We start from the raw sequence: 22,436 nt of genomic DNA on the forward strand, positions 1-22,436 counted from the left end.
TTGTGACCATAGACTGTATATAAAAGATGGAAACAACTAAATAAAGTCCCGCCTTCTTTCTAAAGGCCAGCAGGGGATAACTCCTGTGGTTTCAAAGGGAAATCTGCGTACAGAGTGCTGCAGGAATAAGTCCAAAACCCTGGAAAAGAGGGGACTTTTTTTTTTTTTTTGATGAAGCACAAACTTTATTACTTTTTGTTGTTTTTTTTTATTTGATTGTTTGTTTTGGGGGTAGGGGTGGGGGAGGTTGTACCACAAAGCAACATATTTATCAGATGATTCCATTAAAAATACAGAAGGAACCAGCAGCACAAACAATGTCTAAAGATTCATTTCAGAGCCTAATTAACAGATGTCCAGCTAGCTAACAGCCATCCCACTTGTCACACCTGCCACGCCCCTATCTTAAAGCCTTATCATAAGTTAATGGCTTTGTTACTAAAGATATATTTTTAAAAATCTGAATAAATTACCCTGGGCCTCTAAACACATCTCAAACAAGCTTCCTAAGTCTGTAGCTGGGTAAGTTGGGCATTGTAATATGGGGGTCTATGTTTGACTCACTTTTGTAGCCTGCCTCCAGTGGCCATCAGAGGAACTACAGTGTTTGGCAGTTTATTTTCCAGCTTGGTCTTATTAGTGATTCACATAAACTCCCTTGAATTATAATGACATTGTTGTGTGATGAACAGTGTTGGTTAAGTCACATGAAAATAGTAAATAGTTACTAATTACTGATTACTTCTCCAAGAAAGTAATCCCATTGCCTTACTGATTACTTATTTTCAACAGGAATTAGTTACTTTATTAGTTAGTTACATTTTAAAACCATGATACACAACCTAAATACATAATAAAGCAATAGACCTTACAGCCAAATTCCATTTTTTCTGCATAATCCATCATATAAAATTCAATCAAATGAAAAAGTATCTTTTTAAAACTTGTTTTATTAGTTTTAATCTTTTAACTTCATGCACATTGCATCAAGCAAAAATTAAATTATATCCAACAGTCTTTGACTTAACATTTAAACATGGTTCACCTCATTTCTGGCGGATAGAACACTTTTAGTTTCAGATGCAAACTTCTGGTCAGATGTAGCTAAATTCTTATGTGGAGTCCCACAAGGACCAGTTTTAAGCCTCTTGTTATTGTCACTATATATTCTTCCTTTAGGCCGTATCATTAGCAGTTTCAAAATTATTTCCTCTCTCTGTCTTTTGATGCTCATATCAGGTCTGTGACCCCTCCTGCTTTTTTCATTTAAGAAATATTGGTAAACTTAGGACTATTGTCTCCAAAGGTGAAATGGAGATGCTTGTCTGCCTTCATCTCCTCCCGGTTAGACTATTGTAATGCACTCTTTTCCTGTCTGTCTATTGCTTCCTTAAATTGCCTTCAAGTGGTCCAAAATGCCGCAGCAAGGCTTTTAACCCACAGTAATAAATTTTCCCATATCACTCTGTGATGGCTGCATGCAACCACACAATTAAGATACTTAGGTAATATTCATTTGGTCTTTTGTCTTATGTTTACATTATGCTCTAAAGCTTCTGTGATCATAAGTTAACTAATTTGTTATTTTGAGTTTACCTGTAATGCATGACAGCACTAAGCTATAGCCCAAATGGTGGCATAGACCCTGCTTTGCATTGTTTGTTGTTTTATATAGGTATGTTATATTGATAATATTTCTGCTCTTTCTGAGTTACCTGACCTCCGCTCCAGTCCTTCCTGGTTTGGCTGAAAGAGGAGGCTGTGGGTGGAGCTGGTTTAAATGCAGAAGCCAATAAAGTGGACTGGACCATCAATTGTGATCGTGCAGGGGGAATGGGGTTATTCTTGAATGATGGTTAGCTGTTATCTCTTTAGTTTTCACCTTTGGTGTATATAATGGTTTATTCATTTGCTATATAACCGGAGCTGTTTCTCATTTGGCCAGGTCAGTTTGTTGAGTTATGTTTTTGTTAAGTGACTTTTGAGTAAAGCTCTGTTAAGTTAACCTCTTTAATGGGCCCACTTGGTTCTTAAAAAAAAGTTTATTTTTGTTATTTTGAATTTTTGTAATCCTCTTGTCCTTTTTGGGGTATAATAAAACCCATTTTTTTTGAAGATTACATTTGTGCCTGTGTGTTCCTGGCCGCTTGGATCCTGACACACTCCCATGTTCAAATCCTTGCACTGGCTTCTGGTTGGGTACAGATATCAGTTTAAAATCCTCACTTTTACGTTTATGTCTTTACGATGTGAGGCCCCCACCTATATCACTGAGCTTCTTCAACCCTACTCTATTCCACAGACCTGCTGGAAAACAAAGGGGGATCGCACTTTCCCAACCCTTGCTCCAATACTGTGGAACAGTTTACGTCCCCCGCAACGCACCATCGACTTTGTGGCTTCTTTTGAAAAACAGCTTAAAACACATCTGTTTAGACAGGCATTTAGGTAATGTTCATGTGTAATATGTTTTTATTTGATATGCTTTTATATTCCCATGTGAAGTGCTTTGTAATAGTTTCCTGTCTTAAAAAGTGCTATATAAATGCATTTTACTTACTTATACTAAACCTAGTTTCTGCATATTCCAGCATATAAAATAAGTTTTTGTGTTTACAATAAAACAGCAAAAAATAAATAAAATCAAAGATACAGCGGTCCTGTTGCTCTGAAATCTGTTTTCACTTGTTTAGCAGGAGTGGGGAGGGTGGAGGTTTGCCCAGTGCCGCAGTGGTCATGTCAGTGGGAGGATCCGAGGCAGGGCTCGCAAAATCGCTAGCCCGACGTCCCGGGGCTAGCGATTTTTTCCAGTCGGGCTACCAAAATCTATCTCAGCCCTGCCCGTCGGGCTATCATAGGAAGGAAAAATATGTGTCAATGCTTTTGCATTTTCTTTCGCAAATGTAGCTGAGTAATTATGTTATTGGCATCGATGAGCCACTGTCAATATGTGACATATCGAAATCGCGTTTGAATTTGCGTTTGTTTTTTGCAATCCGTTCACTTTGCGATCGCGCGAACGGTGTATAGAGAGCGGCAGCACTGATTGGTGAGTGACGATTAATTGCGCACCAATTCCTCTGACATCGTCTTATCACTCATTAGCTTACTATTCAAACGTGACAAGTGAAATCTCCCACAGCAAGTTTAAACATGTGAGAGGTTGACTGCGCAGAGAATCGCTGACCGTTATGTGAGTGCGTGTGTGAAAGCAGCAGGATTTACGCCGGTATTTTAGTTCTGCTGAGCCAAATAAGACAGGTCAGGGTGAAGAAGGGACAACCAAATAAAAGCCTACCACAAAACGGAAAAGTTATGACAAATCAGACTATGAGGCAAAAAGAAAGCTCAGCTTTTTTTGGTTTCATGGACAAAAGAATTTATGTGGCTGGAATATGACGAGATAAATAACATCATGTTCTGCCGGGTGTGTTGAGTTTCATTTCATTTGAGTAGACAAGCACCTTTGTAACTGGGACCAGTAATTTTAAGAAAGACCCCATCAGAACCCATGAGAAACGCAAGAAATGCATTATACTGCACCCAGTCTGCAACACCCAGTCTGCAATATCTTTCCCAGAACAAACGGCAATTGCAAAAAACATACTAAAAATAAACCAAGCACAAGTCCTGAAAAATCTTTCAAAAGCGTACTATGTTGCAAAGAGTGAACTGCCATTGGCCAAATTTAGCAGTTTTGCAAACTTCAAAAAGCAAATGGCCTCGATCTTAGTTCCCCTTACCTCTTACCCTTGACTTCAGTGGAATTTTCAGATTCAGGATCTGACACAGACTGATTCATGTTCTACACAGTTCTTACAAGTTCATAGAAATTTCTGTTCAATTAGAAACAAGTATTTGAGTTGATGGTTGTAATTTTTATACGGTTGTGATTTGTATTTAACAATTTTCTGATTAATTTTTGTTTCTGTTACAATATTATACTTTAATCTATAATATTGTAAAGGAAACAAAACATTAAAAAATTGCTCTCTTTTTTATTCGGGCTACTTAAATTTATTTTGGGCTACCAAAAACTGAAGAGTGCCTGCCTGAAGGGCTACCAGAGATTTAGAAATTTTGCGAGCCCTGCGAGGGTTTCTCTGTGAATCTCACAGTCCCGTGGCAGCGTGCTCGGTGCATGCTCAGATTTGAAGTTTAACTTTTTGCTGTAGAAAAAAAGTTTTCTTCTCACGCAGAGTGTACAGCGAACGCTATGTCCGCGCTTTAAACGCTGCATGGTCGTACTCTCTCCCGCACTCCATATTATCCTACACACGTCTGTTGCTGCCACGCTCGTACGTCATTGTCATGGGACACTCTCACAAACAAAAATCACGGTTTAGTAACGCAGCGTGCTTATGGGAAAGTTACAGTAATCTAATTACATATTGTGCAACTTGAAAAAAGTAATCAGATTACAGTAAAGCATTACTTTTAAAGCTCTATTAGATATTGTGTTTTTATTACAGCATTAAAAAAGGAATTCAGAAAACTGCTAACGCCGTGTCCGAAGCTTTAATTAGCCAAAAAGTGTATTTGCTGCGAGTAAAATGTCGCAGCGTGTTACTGCAAATGTGCATGAGAAACCTGTAACTGAACCACAACAGGACAGCGAGGAGAACTGCAACATCAGCTCCTGTCTCAACGTGTGACCCCAATCCCCGATGAAGGGCACTAGAGACACCTCTGCCCCTGATGGCTCTGATAGAAGCGCCTTCCTGCCTGCAGCACTTTGACACTGAGGTCCTGTCAGATGTTAACATCGCATCGCTGTACCTGTCCACCTGCAGGCAAACTTTTTATGACCTTGCCTTTTGTCCCCTGCCACAATATTTCCCATCCAAGCCCTTTTGATTCATGATGAATTTTGCTTTGCTTTCATTCACTTAGCCACATAGACAAGGCAATTCGTAGGAGTTGATATCATTTTTAACATTAGAATCCATAAAAAGAGTACTATTTTTTCCTTTAACAAATGTGTAAACAGACTACTGGATCAGAATACCCTGCATTCACCAGTAATCGATACATATTCACGAAATCTCAACATCATATACTTATATATATATTAAAGATATAAACAAACTAGAGGCCATAGCTGAGTGAGGGTGAGGGAGAAAGACTGTGTGTTTGTGTGTGGTGGCACTGATGCAGCACAGCGAGCCGCGGGGATTCAACCTTTTGCAAGTGGCAAAGGCAGACATGATGAAGTCATGTTGACAGTGCGTGTCCTGCGGTCAGGCAGCTTTTAAACACAGATTTGCTTTTGCTTTTCTCTTCTAATCCCAAGGCCAGTGTATCAAATACTCCGATTTAATAGCAATAGGGAAAATGTGAGGCGCCACTATCTAATATACTGTTACTACTCCTTCATCAAGCAGACCTGGCAGTTTGGGATGCGCCTCTAAAATTATTCTTATAATTGAGTCTCCAGCTACAGTAGCATTTCTGTAAGGCTGGAACATAGACTGTATATAAAGGATAGCCGAGGCTGGTGTGTCGCCACACATTAGCTGTGAAGATTCAAGCTGAGCGTTGTCGCCATGGGCTTCTCTGTGTTTTGTAAATGAACACGAAGAGCAGTCAGCAGACTTGAAACTGAGCATACTATGTGCTCAAAGCGTACCCCTGCATTATATTCCTAACATAAAAATAATGGTGTGTTCAACAAGACTAGCATGTAGTCACCAGGGCAGTGTTTATAGTGTTTTCCAGTGTGCTGTTCAACTGTGTGCTGTTAATGTTTAGTTGTTTACAATGATCTACAATCTACATCTTAAATGTCAGCACATAGGTGTTATAAACTGTCCTCACCCAGGAAACAACCCCTCATAATGCGTGCTGTCTTCACCTTGAGTTGGGAGAGGACTTTACACCCTGGTATCCTAGAAAAGTGACATTTTCTAATGCTTTAATGTTGAAAAAAGCTATTTTAACCCAAACTACCATCTGTCTCTAACCTTTAGTTTAGGTGCCCACCTGTCAAAGAATGTAGGGCGAGGTAGACCCCGGACAGGTTTCCAGTCTGTCACAGGGCTAATAAAACAGAGTGGAAATTTGGGCACGAACGTAGCAACCAATATGATTGTTAAGTTGGAGAACTTGTTGGGGTATTAACTGATTAGCACTAAACTGTACAGACTCGAATTTTGAGCTAACAGTGGCACAAAATGAATCGCTGAGAAATCACTGAAGTATAATCACTGTATTACACTCCGCCTGCTCATTTGCCATAACTGGCTCAGGAAGTGGGGCCCGGATAATGGGAACTGTTGCACTGGGAGTTGTTTAAATCTTTTCTGCCTCAGCAAACTATGTAACATGTCATAGTGGTCAATTCTTTATCCAGAGCAGCTCTTTAGTTATATTCTGCCCCCAGCATGTCTCCTACTGTTATTTATCCTGATGATTCACTGTTGTATCTTTCTTTGTTTCCTTCCCTGAAGCTCCACATAATCCAGTACAACCTTACTGCGGTTACATAATCATCCCCCATTTCCAAAGGCTCCAAATGAATTGAACAAACTAATATGAGGACTGTTTTAATGCTTGGATGAAAACCCTTTGCAGTCAATTGAATGCCTGAAGTGCAGAATTCATGAACAAGACCAAATGCTGTGTTTCCCCCCTTGAGATGCTCTGCAGGGCCTTCACTTCAGCCTCCTTCAGCTGCTGCTTGTTTGTTGGTCTGAATTCAGTTTTGTTTTTAATAATTGAACAGCCTGTTCTATTGGATTGAGATCAGGTGTCTGATTTGGACACTGAGGAACATCCACTTTCTTTGCCCTTAACAATGTTGGATTGCTTTCGCAGTATGTTTTCATCATCCGTTTTTTCTGTGAAATACTGTTTTCTCATCCCATCATTCTGTTACAAGTTAATCTTGGTTTCATCACTCCAAAGGCTTTTTTCTGACCCTGGCTGGCACTTTTACATATTTTTAAAATCTTATCTGGCCTTCCTGTTTCTGAGTGTTCCAGTGATTTGCACAGTGCTATGAACCCTCTATAGTTCCATTCATGAAGCATTGGTTGATTGTAGACTTTGACAGTGACAAAACTACCTCCACAAGTTTGTTATCAACTTGGTTCAACGATGTGAAGACGTTTTTAATCATGTAAGCAAATCTCTGCTTTGATCTTCTAGGTCTATTGATTTAGGTTTCTTCCTGTTAAATCGAAGTTTTTTTACAATGCAAAAGTGACTGTTGCTGTGAGTTGGTGCTATATAAATAAAATTCAATTAAATTGAACAGACTGATGATTTGGCCACTCTTAGAATTTTGCCATTTCTGATGGGAGGATGTGCATGTATGTGTGGCGTTGATATTTATTTGGACCTCAAGTTGAGAGTTTCAGTGAACAGCTACCATATGCAAGTTCAGCAAATTGGGCACTGTAAGTAAAAATCGATGTAATTCAAAAGCAGGTAAAGTAATACTATTTCTAAATTCCTGAATTGAATTTAAGTCTGCACCTAAATCACATCATGATTGCTTGATTTACAATCCACTGTAGTGGTGTGCAGACAATAAAATACAAAAATGTGTCACAGTCAATAAACCTATGGACGTAACTGCATATATGGCACAAAAAGAAATGCATTTTTGGCTGGTCACTCCATTTCCTTGGCTCATGTGCAACCCTGCCCCTAAATGTATTATGTGAAAACTGATCATGCACAAGAGTTTAAACACTGTTTATAGAAATTACCTGTTTTGCAATGTAACAAACCAGGTATTAAGAGCTTTTCATGAAAAAAAATCATAATCGCACTTAAGTAACGTAACAATACTCATTTCTTCAGCACCAAAATACGCTTAAACTATCTAAAGCAGGGATGTCAAACTCATTTTACATTTTGTTCTTTAGTGGGCCAAACCAGTGAAAGTCCCCTTTTTGTCAGTGTAAAGTTATTTAAATCCTCATTTAAACCCAAATTAAAATAATAAGAAAAAAACTGCAATTTCAGAGTGACATAAATGTTTTACAGTTGATAGTGAAAAAATAGGAAGTTTTCTATCATTTAGTTGTTTATCTCTTACATGATTAGTTGTTGTAGTATGAATAGCAACGGCAATGACAGAGGTCTGTATCAGTGGAGAAAGCTGTAAGTAAAATACACTTTAAACTGAAATTACAGTTATATACAGTTTAAAGTCCAATGTCCATGCTCTCCTTCATATATTCCTAAGCCATTTAGTGGGCCAGCTTGGCGTCTTTGACGGGCTGATTTTGCCCCCGGGCCTTACATTTGACACCCCTACTGTAAAGTAATGTTAAGATTTGCAGCTCTGTAGCCCTATCTGGTGTTTAAGTCTGACGTCGTTAGCCGTGTCTGGGCCCAAACTCCGCTGCAGGTCCCTTAGTCACACGATCACTGAGGCATCACTGAGAGTTAAAAACTGTCTAAATTCTTTCATCTGTAATAAAATGATCAGTGTTGCTGCGCTACCAGGTGTAACAATTAAGGTTAACATCCAGGCATCCATGAAAACCAAATTTATGAAATTTAATTGAGTTAAAAGTTAGCAGGGAGTTAGCTCGCTAGTTTCCATCTAAATATAATAAAGCATGTTCTGACTGAGAGATTTCCGAAACAAATTAAGACGTACAGCTCTGCTATCACTTCCAACATAAATGAAGACAGGAAAGTAAACAGCAGTGACATTTGTAGGGTTATTGAAGTTGGGCTAGCTGGTATATAATGATGTGCTACGTGATCGCCAGCGACACAGCTATGTAATAGGGGTAATAAAAACAGAGAGAAGCCGACCGTGATCACCAGAGATGGGCAGTAACGCGTTACTGTAATCCGAATACTTTTTGCAAGTAACGAGTAATGTAAGGGATTACATTGCAAAAACGGTAATTAGATTACCGTTACTTTCCCGTAGGAACGCTGCGTTACTGCGTTACTAAAACCGTGAGTTTTTTGCGAGAATGTCTCATGACAGTGACATAAGCGAGTGCGACGTTCGTGACAACAGCTGTGTGCAGATCAACAATGGATAATATATCAAGTACGGGAGAGAGTATGAGCGTGCAGCGTTTAAAGCGTGGAAGTACTGACCTTATTTTGAGTTTGATTCCATAAAAAGTGACAAAAACATTAGCGTCCGTTGTGCGTGGGAAGAAAACTTCTTTTTACAGCGAAAAAACCCCCCTTAACTTCCAAGCAAGCGCCGAGTGCGCTATGACTGTAATGGGAAATTCATAGAGAAACTCGCGGATTCTTCCACTGACCGCTGCGGCACACCTGCACCAGGGTAAACCTCCGCCTACCCCAGTCCTGCTTTACAGGTGAAAATAGAGCAACTAGCCTTTGACTTTGTGTGTTTTACTTGCATCTATTTGAAAGAGTGAGTGTAAACACAAAAAAATATTTTATTTTATGTGCTGGAATGTGCAGAAAATAGGTTTAAATGTTAAACAAATTTCTTCCAGTCAGAGAATGTTGCATATAATTTAATTTTTGCTTGATGCACAAAGTTAAAAGATTAAAACTAATAAAACAAGTTTTAAAAAGAGAGTTTTCCATTTGATTACATTTTGTATGATGGATTATGCAGAAAAAGTAGAATTGGGCTGAAAGATCTATCGCTTTATCACCTATTCAGGCTGTAAATTGTGTTTTTAAAAAGTAACTAAGCAACTAAGTAATTAATTACTTTTGAAAATAAGTAATCAGTAAAGTAACGGGATTGCTTTTTTGGGGAAGTAATCAGTAATTAGTTACTGATTACTTTTTTCAAGTAACTTGACCAACACTGGTGATCACTGACTGTTTTTAGGGGCTTGTTGAGATTAAATAGAACAAGATAAACATAAAACATTAAAACATGTTAAATACACAACAGCCTTATTAAACGCAGAGTAGTTCTGGCCCGGAAGCAGGGTTCATACATCATCACTTAAAGACCCGATAGCAGTAATCTGGGGGCACCAGAAGAATATATTGTATAGGGCTTTGGAGTTGACGTCACTGGAGGTGGGCCACGCCCCCTTTCCGCCATGACAGTAGGCTAGACACAGGATACAGCTTCAGCTATGGTTCATACGTGTTGTGTTATCAGTTGCAACGTTTGATCACACGATCGTGAAAGCAAGAAGCTGGATAATGGGCTCTCTTTTCATCGTTTTTCAACCTGGAGGGATCCCATGTATCCGATATTACTAAACAAAGACGTCAGGCTTGCATTGCAGCAGTGAGACGAGCGGATCGAGTTCTGTGCAATCCCCAGCTTTTTGTTGGTTTGGTCTCCGCATCTTCTTTCCGGTGAGTTCTAAATTAATTCATATCACTATTAAAATGCTTTTAGTGTTATTTTCAATGTGCTGAGGTCATAGATAATGAGATAAAACATGCTAATGTGTGATGCTGCAGAACCACGTCATGTCATCATGTCGACTGAGTAGCTTATGATTTAGCATTATTGCAGGCAAACCAGCATATGAAATGGATGTAACAAATCCAGACTGGGCACCAACACTGCTCATGGGCCTCTAAAAACATACTAAATTGCTCTCATTGTACACTAATCCGCACATAACTTCCAGATGAATCACACACCAGTGGGGGTGGTGCCAGCCCATGCACACACCCCCTCTGGACCCACCCCTATTAAGGATTAACTTTTCATTTCTCAAACGTCATAATTAAGAGAAAAACGCATAAGTTTTCCTATTAATTATGGAAATGGAGTAACAGCCACTTTGTCTTTACTGTATGCAGTGCTCAGGCTTAATGCGGTGTTAAGCCGCCCCTTTAAGTGCTGAAATCACACGTAAATATCATGGAGCCCGTTACGCTGCTTTATCTCGCTTACACACGTGGGGGCGTGGCTTTAACGCCCGCGTCATCTTATCAGGAAGGAAGGCTCCAGTTTACAGAAAGCGCTTTGGAAGCGTGGAGCCTGAACACCTACACGCGAGTAAACAGTGTGCCTGTAAGTATTCACAGACGATGTATTATGTCAGACAAGCTGTTATTTTACCAAAATGCTCCTCTTCGTTTTGCCTGCGTTGTCTTGTTTAACTTTTTTCGGAGGCAAAGTTTTCCCGAGTTGACTCAAGGGCATCAAGCAAAGTAGCTTTCAATCCGCTTTTCCGTTTTCATGCCAGAGTCTGTGTGGATTTCAGTCTGTTTAAGTTCGTATCGTACTCCGAACCACTTTTAGCAAAAGATACAACATTAACCGAGACAGCCTCTGAAGTATGAGCTTTTTAAAATAAATTCGGCACGTATCACTGTGAATATTAAATGATTATTAAAATGCTTCAAAGTGTGTTTTCTCGAATCCTTCCGCGTGAGATAATCCCATCAAACGGGGCAAACGTGTTTCAGCAAAGTTGAAATAATTAAAGTGAAAGCGTCCTGGGTTAAATGTGTATGATTGTTATGGTTTTTTTTAATTGTTTTTAATTGTTTTTTTCAGCGTGTCCAGGAGTAGCAGCAAAATTAGTAGTTGCTATATTTGGGCTGCCATAATATCCATTTACGCTATTATTGGACAGTAACATTGCTTTGATAGTGCAGAGTTGTGGATCTAGGACATGCCAGCTGAGATTCACAGATAATGGGTATTAGACGTCTGTGCTCTGCTATGGTGCAGCTAGAAAGCTACCGTCAAATTCAACCTGTTGTACCTCTGTTATTAAGATTCATGTTTGTTTTAGGTCTCATCTGCTGCTCTCTCTGCTGGTTTGTCAGTGCACTATGCCTGATGATATGGCGAGGCCTTTAATTCGAGAAAGAGCCGGGGGCTCCAGACACCTTGAAGCCTCCATGCTGGAGCCCAGCACCCTGGTGATTGGCATCCTGGGCACCGGCGACTTCTCCCGCTCTCTGGCCAGAAGGCTGGTGGCCTCAGGCTATCAGGTTGTGGTGGGCAGCCGAACCCCTGCGCGCTCAGCGGCTCTGTTCCCCGAAGAGTCAGAGGTGACATATGCAGCGACACTGACACTCACGTTCACACTCGCAGTGTAATTGGTGTTTTTGTTTCCGTCCCTCTGGTGGTAATTATACATTCCTTTGACTTTTCCCGCAGCAGTGATAATGGATGTTGTTGCTATACCTCATAAACATAGCTACTAGATAATCTCAGCTGATTGAGAGAAGAAGATGAGAGTCAGCTGCGGTATGGGAGGAGCATACAGCAGTTAATCCATCACTTTTCACCAGTCAGCCTGCGCCACAATGCATTTGCACCACAAGATGACTTCTTGTCAGCCCCTGATTAAGTTCCCATCTGCAGCTTGAATCATTTATTTTAAGGTTTCTTTATCACAAGCATACAAATATGGATGAGGACCAGAAAGTGCTATTGTTATGTTTTTCACATGCTGTTAAAATGGCTTATATCAAATACGTTCAAGTAATCCCTCTCAGGCAACAGCTTCAATTTAAGTCTTCTCTCAAGGCTCAGTTTAACACAGTTGTCTTTACTCTTATGGGATGTCAGTGACTCTGGCAGTCAGCGCAGAAATCCCCACTTAGCTGCTGTTTAAACCCCTCTGTTAGTGAAGGGCAGCCAATCAGAAAAAGGCTGGCTTAAATTGAGCTGAAAGGCTGCACCAAGGTCCAATATAATTTCAGTTCAGTTTTATTTATATAGCATCAAAACACAACAGTCACTTTAAGGCGCAAGAGCATACAATAACTGAAAGAAAACCTGAAGAATCAGATGATCCCCAACGAGCAGGTGCTTTGGAGACAGTGGGAAGTAAAAACTCCCTTTTAACAGGAAGAAACCTTTGCAGGTACCAGGCTCAGGGAGGGGCAGCTATCTAAATAAGGATTATTGTGAACTCTGGTTCATCCAAATCCCCTCCAGTGGATTACAAGAGTAAACATAAGTAGCTGAAAGTCACCGCATGATCATTTTAAATGAAAGTGGCAAGGGCTAGGCATTTTCTTATCATTCGTTTTGCTAATTTAGTGTCAGTGCCTGCTAGAATTCATGCTCAGTAATCAACCTGTCTTTTATAGGATCTGGAAGTTAGAGTTGGACTATGTTGTAAACTTTATTGTTGCTCTGCCAAAAAATTGCTGACTAAAATCCGTAAGATGGCACGAGTTATGGTCTCATGTCAATGTCCGGTCTCACACACTATCTGACCAGATCTACTTCCACTACTGTCACCAGTGGTGGAGCCTTTACCAGTGTGCTTTCAGCTCAGTATAGGCACCTGGAACCCACAGGAAAAAAAAATTTAAGGGTCAAATGTTCTTTGGAGTCAAGCCATGTGATGAAATGTGTAACAGCTGAATAACCTTTAACGTTGCCTTAAAAGCTCATGTGTGAATATAGAGTCAGAAATGGCAGTTGGGAATTGAAGTAAGACGTGTATGTAATGATATGCTCCTTTGCCACATGGAGTGTTTAGTACTTGGTCAAAGCACAGTTAAAAACCACACACATGCATTCATCCTATTAATGCTACTCCCCCCCCAGGAAAAAGCTAACTCAAACTAGTGCCTTATGATATCTCTTTTGTTGTTATTCTGCTAAGGAAATGGGAAATAGGTGCAGCGTATTGTATTATCACCTTTATTCGTCAACACACCCTGACCTCGCTTACACAGCTTTCTTGTCATTTGTTTAAATAGTCTTCTTTAAGGACTTTCAAAGCTCTTCTTTGGATATTGGCTACCTTTTCATCTGTTCTCTGTCAAGGTGATCCCACACTGCTTCAATAATGTTGAGGTCTGGGGAGGATACTCCATGATTGTCATAGACTTTATTGTTGCACTGCCAAAAATGGCACTGACTAAAATTACAATAGAGCCCATTAGCCATGGTCTCGTGTCACCGTTTGGGTGAGACACGAGACCATGACTGATAGTGTTCAATTGTATGTTCCTCTTTTCAAGCATTCTTTAGCACTGTGTTTAGGATCATTGCTGGCAAATGAAGTTGTTGCCATTCAGATGCTTTTTAGATGGAGCTAATGCTCAACTTCTTTATATTCATAATGTCATCGATTTTGTCAAACCAGTGTCCACAGAAAGGGTTTGATAGACATTCAGAAAATCTGGAGAACTCTTGCTTAAGACTGCTTTTAATAACTACAAGAAGGTCTGGCTCATTGGTGGAAGAGTTTTAAACAGAACTGTAATATCATATGTTATTACTTCCTGTTTATTCATTTGGAAGCTGCAAGAGAGGACTTCCTGGCTTATTTGAGTTTGAAATTCAGATAATCCCAATAAAGTTTTTTTTTTTTGTTTGTTTGTTTGTTTTTGTTTTTTTTGGCTCTCTTCCATGGTTGTTTTCAGTAAACATAGTTTGTGGTTAATGGGAACTGTGCAAAGCATTCGACTGAGACTGACAGCGACGAGCTACAGGGTTTTAATTCAAACATACAATTTATGTGTCACGTTCAGAGGTGTGTTTTTAGAGCCAAATATGTACTAGGAGATGCTTAGCTTAGTGTAAATACTGTAAGCAGAGGTCTATGCTATGCTACGTTTTACTAATATTTGACCAGGCTGTATTTAACAATACTGGGAAATCTACTAATGAAACAAGCTAAATATAAGGGAAAGTTTTGATATCTATATCGAGTGTGAATGTTTCTGTCTTTGTCCATCAGGTGACCTCACAGATGGAGGCTGCAAACCAAGCAGACTTGGTCTTTGTTGCCGTGTACCCTGAGCACCACTCTACATTGGTCCAGCTGAAGCCAGCACTTGCTGGAAAGACCCTCGTGGATGTCAGCAACGGTTTGCAAATCAAGCAAGAAGGGCCTTCCAATGCCCAACAGCTGGCTGATCTATTTCCTGAGAGTTATGTGGTCAAGGGGTTTAATACCATATCAGCCTGGACGCTACAGGCAGGACCACGGGATGGGAGCAGACAGGTAGGGGACGTCATCACCACTCTAAGACTATTCGCATTCACGGAGGTCTGGTGGTAAATGCGGTTTCAAATGAAATCGGTTTCTAGTCTCTAAACTTCTTTGTCTTTACGTCGTCTTTTTCTCCAGGTTTTCCTCTGCAGTGACGATCAAAACGCCAAGAGCTCGGTGATGCAGCTTTGCCGCAGGATGGGCTTCATCCCTGTTGACATGGGCCTCCTCTCCTCTTCACTAGAGATCGAAAACCTCCCGCTGTACCTGTTTCCATCTTGGCGCACCCCCATCATCTGCGCTCTGGCCCTCTTTGTCTTCTTCTACCTGTATAACTCCGTCCGTGATGTCTTGTATCCCTACGTGACGTCGAAGAAGAACAATTTATACAAGTTGCCCATTGAGATTGTGAATGTCACTTTCCCATGTGTAGCCTTGGTGATGTTAGCACTGGTCTACCTGCCCGGTTTGATTGCCGCCTTCCTCCAGCTGTGGTGGGGCACCAAGTACAACCGCTTTCCTAACTGGCTGGACCATTGGTTGATCCAAAGGAAGCAGTTTGGGCTGTGCAGCTTCCTGTGCGCAGTTCTACATGCGATTTATAGCCTGTGTCTTCCCATGAGGAAGTCCGCCCGCTTCCAGCTGATCAACAAGGCCTTTGAACAGGTTAGACGAAGAAGAAGAAGAGAGGTGTCGGTTCAGACGTTCCATGAGTCTAACAAACAGGACAGAATAAATATAATATACATATATATACAGAATAAATATACAGTCTGTAATTACATTTTCCAACAAACTGATGTATTCTGGTAAACTTATATTTAATCCGTTAAAATACATAGCACTGGGCTTGCGGTTTGTGGAAGCAACAATGTTCCCCCATCATATTTGAATACAATGTCCAGGAAGGATGTCTCCCTTTGTGCTGGTCTCTAGTCAAACATGCTGAAGGCAGAGGAGAAGGGAACTCATAGGTGTTTTTGTGCTGAAGAGGGGACGTTTAAATTTGTGTCTGCACCTTACATCAGGCCTATGCTGTATTGTGGGACGAGGAGTCCTCTTCACCAAAGAAATGAAAATGCAAAAGAAGAGACACCATCTGCATCTTAATAAGATGTAATCTTCCTCGTAGCCTTAAGCTTCATCTCCTGAACTAAAGTCAGGGCTCTAACACACGAAACATTCATAAACACCCTTATTTATTTATAATAACAGATAGTCATTGGTTACTCAGTTATTATCTGCCCAGGTAGGCTGGTTGTTCTGTTTGTGGCAAATGGGGAAGTTACAAAGCGCCCCCTGATGGACAAACTGTCCAACATCAGCAATCAGAACATGATTGAAGGGTGTTTGTACCGTCCTTTTAAGTGCTTTTCTTCAACACTTCTTTAGCACTCAAGAGTTAAAGGATCTGAAAAGGCAGTTTCACATTTTTGTCATGTTGCTGTTACCCTTGCATCGACTGCATGTCTATCATCGTTGCTTGTTACGCAGGTGCAGACTGGCCGCCCAGATTCGTGGGTTGAGGAGGAAGTTTGGAGGATGGAGCTGTACCTGTCCGTGGGCATCATGGCTCTCGGGCTGCTCTCTCTGCTGGCTGTCACCTCGCTGCCCTCAGTGGCCAACACTGTCAACTGGAGGGAGTTCACCTTCGTTCAGGTACGCACCCACACATACTTCAGCCAGATACTTCATGCTAGCATGTGCTGTCAAATGTTTTTTGTTCTCCGTGCTTGTAGGCTGATGGTCAAAGACGTTGGAGACAGGCAGGACGTTTGAGTTGCACGCATACGAGCAGACATGCGTCACTCTGATGTGCAGACAGATGCACGCTGTGTCTCTTACACCACATAGTGAATGTGTGGCAGTAAGACACATATACAAACACTGACTCTTAGTGTTTGCAGTCCCGCAGCTGCCCCAGATTTGCTGTTAAACTTGTGCTGTGACAAAGCCGTTAGGAGGGTTGTGACTCAGTTTGTACACACACTTCCTCCTCTCCTCTCCTTAACCCCCCCCCCCCCCCCCCCCCCCCCCAATGGCCTCCAGTTTTCCAGGATTTGAAGTCTGTTTGTGCCACTTTCCCATTTCGTCTTCCCTAAATTCAGTGGCCTTCAGATTAGTCACATGTCAACAGTTTGTGCGATGAAAGCACTTCTGGACTTGTTGTGAACAGCATGGGTGCAGGATTTGTTTGTTTTTGTGTGCTTTTTTTTCCCCCTTTTAAAAATAAATGCATAAACACTGTCAGAGCTAGCAGCTGTCAAAGTATCCAGAACCCTGTTTTTGGGGTCTTTTTTTAGTTTCTGCTTCAGGGTGGGCGCTCTCAGACAGTTAAGGAACCTTTGAGTGATCCAGGTGTTTCATTTATATAGATCTGAGCAGCTCAAGTGACTGGTAGTGTTTGTTTGTTTTGTTTTTTTAAAGTCAGTACAAAGATGAGTGGTGTAAGCAACGGTTAGCTCTAAAAATGGAACAAAACACAGTGAAATCAATAGGCAAGTCCAGACTGTATTGTCTGAGTTGAAACAGGATTAAAAAGACAGTAAAAGACCACAGCAGCTGTGTTTCTGAAGAGCTACACTGACTCAGCTCTGCTATTCTGTCTTTGCTGCATTAATAGACACACGCACATACAAATCTCAACAAACCAACAAACCAGTGCTACTTCCTCCATCTAGTTTTTGTGGTGGCATTGAGTTGCTATTTCAGTTATCAGCTGGCTAATATTTTAGGTGCTTTAGATGTAAAGTACTCTGAGTACTCAGGTAGAGCAGAAACATGCTATATGTAAACCAGTCCATTTATAAGTTGCTACCCAGGCATATGCAAATTGCTAAGCCCAATGTGTGACCCACCTGCCACTGGGACACTAACTTCAATATAAGAGCAGTAAATTTAGGTCATAGTAATGAGTAATATCTCAGGCTAACCACCTCCTATTACCAGTTTAAATTCTCTTTTTTAATAAATAAACGTATATAAATATGTAACCTGCCAAGGGATTGCAGATGCAAATTAGCTTTAAGATAACAGTGTTACAATGCATCATGGCAGCCTTTATGTTAATATTGCACTTTGTTCTTTTTCAAATAAAACAAAAAAACAAACAAATAAATCTGTGCGTAAGTAATTTCAAACTGACTTCCAGTCCCGATCAAAAGTTTAAGAGCACTTGAAAAATGGCAAAAAATCATATTTTGCATGGTTGAATCTTAACAAGGTTCCAAGTAGAGCTTCAACATGCAACAAGAAGAAATGGGAGTGATACAAAACATATATATTTGAGCATGCAATTTATTGAAAACATCTTTTGATCGGGACTGTTTGTTATTAATGTGGCTTGCCTGCAGTACCGTTACAGTCCACCAGGGCTGGCCACTCTTTAGGAATCACTGTTTTAGGTGACACGAATGCAAAAAAAAAAAATGTTCTGGGTTTAAAAATAATGTGTTTTTTATGGTTTATTTTTTAGTATGTGTGTTTAAGCAAAACTGGTACACCGGTTCCATAAAAAGGCTTTCTTTGGAAGCAAACGAAGCAGAATGATCTACCCTGACCTGCACCTTTCCATAAATTTATCATTGCTTTTAGCAGTGAGGATAAACTCAAGCAAACTTTGAAGTTTTTAAATCATTAAAACCCCACCAGCCATCAGACTGGACTGCAGTAAGTACTGCAGGATGTCACATGATCTAAATAGAAAATTATTCATCTCTTGCCACTGCAGCTCACTTGGTGTTTAATTCACCTCGAGCTGAGCTCGAGCACTTGGAGAGCACTGTTTCTGTTGGTGAACCTGTGGAAGGATTGATAGCAGAAACCTGCAGCCGCCTTTGGCTGTTGGCTTTGGCTCTCTGACGACCCCCCACCCTCCCGTCTGCCCTTGCACGATGAGTTTTACGGTCAAAAACAGCCTCTAGTCTCAGACTAACCCTAACTGCTACATGAGTCTTCGTCGCCGACCATCCCACCGCTCTTTTTCTTTTATTTATTTGCTTTTGATTTGAATTACATTTAAATTTCAGGGATATCCCTTGTAAAAAGTTTCATCCTCAATAAATCTATTATGTTTTTTGCAACTAAATAGGTTCACTGGCAACAGGTCAGCAACATGAGTGCGTCTAAAAACAGCTTATTAGAAGTAAAGGTTGGCAGAGTGTCATTAATCTGCGAAAAAACTGCATCTACGAATTGTGGAACAATTTCAGAATAATGTCCTTTAACATAAATTTATGAAGTCCTTGAATATCTCATCATCTACAGAATCTCTGTATGCGAGGGACAAATCAGTTATTAATGCCTGTGATCCTTGGGCCCTTGGGAGGCACTGCAATAAAAACAGACATGAGTCTGTCATTGAAATGAATGCATGAGCTCAGAAACACTTTAAAGCTTTGTCAAACAAAGAGGAACTCGTATGTTAACATGATTCAGAAATGCTGCCGGTGTCTCAGGACCTAAGCTCTTTTATACAAAGCAGAACTGCCCGGCTTTTTATCAGCGCTCGGTTCAAAAGCCTGCATGACTGATGGTACGGCAGTGTTTCGGTGCCTATTTAATTGGCAGCTCGGACGTCTGTAAAGGCACCATGAATGCTGAAAGGTATATGCAGTATATACCTTTAAAAGGTATACACAAATGTTCAATTCAAGTTTATTTATATAGCACCAAATCACAACATTTGCTTCAAGGCGCTTTATATTAAACTGTAAAGACCTGCAGTAACAGAGAGAAAACGGCAACAGTCAGACAACCACCATATAAGCAAGCAGCTGGCAACATTGGGGAGGAAAAACTCCCCTTTAACAGGAAGAAACTTCCAGTAGAACCAGTGGAATTCGCTTAAAAAGTGTGCTAACTAAAATATAGCTCATTTTTAAATCTATGGATGGAAACAACGATTTTAATATTGCATTTTTTTTAATCGTGAACACAAGGAAGCTAAAAAATGCAATCAGTGTTGTAAGATTTTATTAAAGGTATTAATTAAGCCCTTTATTCTGCTTCCTGCAGTCCACACTCGGCTACTGCGCCTTATCCATGGCTACCCTCCACACCCTCATCTTCGGCTGGAACCGCGCCTTCCTCTCGGCCCAGTACCACTTCTACATGCCTCCCACCTTCCTCCTGGTCCTCATTCTCCCCCTCGCGGTGCTGCTGGGCCGCCTGGCCCTCTTCCTGCCCTGCGTGGGCCACCGGCTCAGGCAGATCCGCCGCGGCTGGGAGAAGAGCCGGCACATCCGCTTCATCCTGCCAGACGACGACTGCCGCAACGGGCTGGAGAATGTCAGCAATGTGTGAGAAGCACCGTTTTCAGCGGCGTGCATGGAAAACCCAGACTCATGAATATAAAGCACATAGAGGATAAAAGATTTATACACTCTTTGAGCACTTTGGAGGATCATCTCTGGCCTTTCGAGGGGGTTCAGAGAGGATCCTCTTCAACAATTAGCTGGAAGACTCTTTGAGATTTTTAGAGCGGTGGTGCCACCTTTACTGCTCGATGCATTGGTAGTTAGACTACTTAGTTAACGTTTAAAGTATTTTATTGATCTCTTTGTTTTCTGTCAATCCAAAACTGAAGAGCAGTATTCATGCAATCAAAACAGCCTCTGTAACCTTACAGCTCATAGTCGAGCTTAAATGGGGTTTACTGTGAGCATCAGAAGTACGCTCGGCTTTCCTCACGCTGTCTGCGTTCCTCTCTAGGAGTATTTTGTGCTGTACAGATCTGTTTCTATTTGAAGTCATTTGAAGGTTTTCTTTTCTGATTTCTCCTTTTCTTCCCTTCACTGTGATCAGCACTGTGTTAAAACTATTTGTTTTGGGAAAGGCGTATCTTAAAGAAAAACAAACTCCTTCCCAGAGTTGACACTATGTTTGGAATCCTCTCCTTTACAGAGAAACACTGCAACAGTAAAATATTAAACTATAATATTTAAACACTGAATATCATCATAGATCACTATTTTTCACAATATTTGACACGAGTGCACACGTTTGAATTAAGCCATTTTCTCAAACGGATCAGCCGCCTGCCTTGTCGTAACTTAGAGGTGCTAACTGCTCTCATTTTCCAGATCGATGCACGTAGATGCAGCATCCAGGCCGGCGAGATGCACGTCTGCTGCTGCCATCTCGCTCGGGGGAATCTCACCACGGCCTCTGACTTATTCTGATGTAAAATGTCAGATGTTTCTGCTGCTTTTTTTTTTTCTCCCACTCTGATGAAGTAAACACCAACACAGGCAGTAATATTTCACAGTTAAGAAGCTGTGTTACAATATTTTACTGTTAGGAGTTGGATAAATCTAAATAAGAAATTATTTATTTAAGCTCACTTCATGTCAGGTGACAGTCCTGACTCTAAATTAAGGTACAGCAGGCTTATATTGGGTAAAGTAAGAGCCCATAGTTGAAATGTAACCAAGCATCATGTGACATTAATACTTGTTACACACCAAACTGATTGAAAATAGTTTGAAAACTCAGATTCATGTTCATTTTTAGTGGATATATCTGTATGTAGAAACGAATGCAATTTCAGGTGTAATGCTCTGTTAGGAAGCGTGGCACAAAATGAAGAAGTCTTTCTCATGTTCTAAATAATCTGTCATACGGAGAAGGCGGAGCGGAAAAATAAAAACGGATTAAAAAGGAAGTTTTGACTCTTTAACCAACTTAAACACTTTTTCTTCATTAAAAAACTCCCAAAAACAACACCCTTGTACATCAGCCCTACGTGCACTCTCATTTTTCTGCTCTTGTCAGAGATTTTCATTTATATGCTGGATGTGTTAAGTCTGTGTCTGTCGTCGTGACAACATGATGATTTCAAGTGTTAATTTATAAAACCTGGAATAAAGTTTTCTATAACAGAGCGTGCTTTCACATTTCTGGTGTTTGTCGTCGTTTTTGGGGTTCTTCAGATTAGATTAACTTCTGGATTCAAATAAACCATCTTCATGCTTTAAATATTACACTTAATGCCACCAAATCTGTGCGCACACACACACACACACACACACACACACAAGGCCGAACATGTGATTTTGTGTTTGCTGCCATCTTGTGGTGACTTTTTCTATTGTCTTGCACGACTTCTCCTTTGGATTTTTTTCCACCCACTTCATGGCCTCCACAGTCAACAGATCCCAGTCCAGTAGAGCATGTTTGGGATGTGGTGGAAAGGGAGAGTCATGTCATGAACAACCAGTCGACAAAGTAATGTTTTCAGCTCCTTGTTGAATCTGTGCCACAAAGAATCAAGCCAGTGCTGACGGCAACAGGGAGTCTAACCATGTAACAGCAAACTGTACCTAATAAAATGGCCAGGTACAGAGTTTCTATGTGTGTTTATATGACAGAGACGGAAACGTGTGTTTACCTTCCTGCCGTCATAACTAAAATATGCTTTTAAATTCACATTTCCTGCTGATGAAGCTGGAGCGCCACAACTGGTTTGTTCACCAGGACTGACTGGAAAAAGCGCACATAGATTAATATGTGCGTGCTGCCCTCTTGTGGTGACTTTTTCTACTGTCACACAAAACCACTCCCTTGACATGTAACGATTAG

The 22,436-nt window shown here is 40.7% G+C and overlaps 1 protein-coding gene across 1 annotated transcript; it reads left to right on the forward strand.

Moving 5' to 3' along the window:
- Positions 1-10,840: 10,840 nt before the first annotated feature.
- LOC100711547 (metalloreductase STEAP3) lies at positions 10,841-21,749 on the forward strand. The gene is made up of 6 exons (XM_005449992.4): positions 10,841-10,951; positions 11,682-11,943; positions 14,601-14,867; positions 14,994-15,521; positions 16,350-16,514; positions 19,872-21,749. The coding sequence occupies exons 2-6, from the start codon at positions 11,722-11,724 to the stop codon at positions 20,157-20,159; spliced, it is 1,470 nt and encodes a 489-aa protein (XP_005450049.1). The 5' UTR covers positions 10,841-10,951; positions 11,682-11,721; the 3' UTR covers positions 20,160-21,749.
- The last annotated feature ends 687 nt before the right edge of the window (positions 21,750-22,436 follow it).

This window comes from Oreochromis niloticus, linkage group LG23, assembly GCF_001858045.2.
Source record: "Oreochromis niloticus isolate F11D_XX linkage group LG23, O_niloticus_UMD_NMBU, whole genome shotgun sequence".
Classification (NCBI taxonomy): domain Eukaryota; kingdom Metazoa; phylum Chordata; class Actinopteri; order Cichliformes; family Cichlidae; genus Oreochromis; species Oreochromis niloticus.

Bases quoted from the DNA above. Each gene is read 5' to 3' on its own strand.
- LOC100711547 (XM_005449992.4), top strand. From the start codon at position 11,722: ATGCCTGATGATATGGCGAGGCCTTTAATTCGAGAAAGAGCCGGGGGC. The intron at 14,868-14,993 runs GTAGGGGACGTC...CTTTTTCTCCAG, and splicing joins CACGGGATGGGAGCAGACAG to GTTTTCCTCTGCAGTGACGA. The intron at 15,522-16,349 runs GTTAGACGAAGA...CTTGTTACGCAG, and splicing joins TCAACAAGGCCTTTGAACAG to GTGCAGACTGGCCGCCCAGA.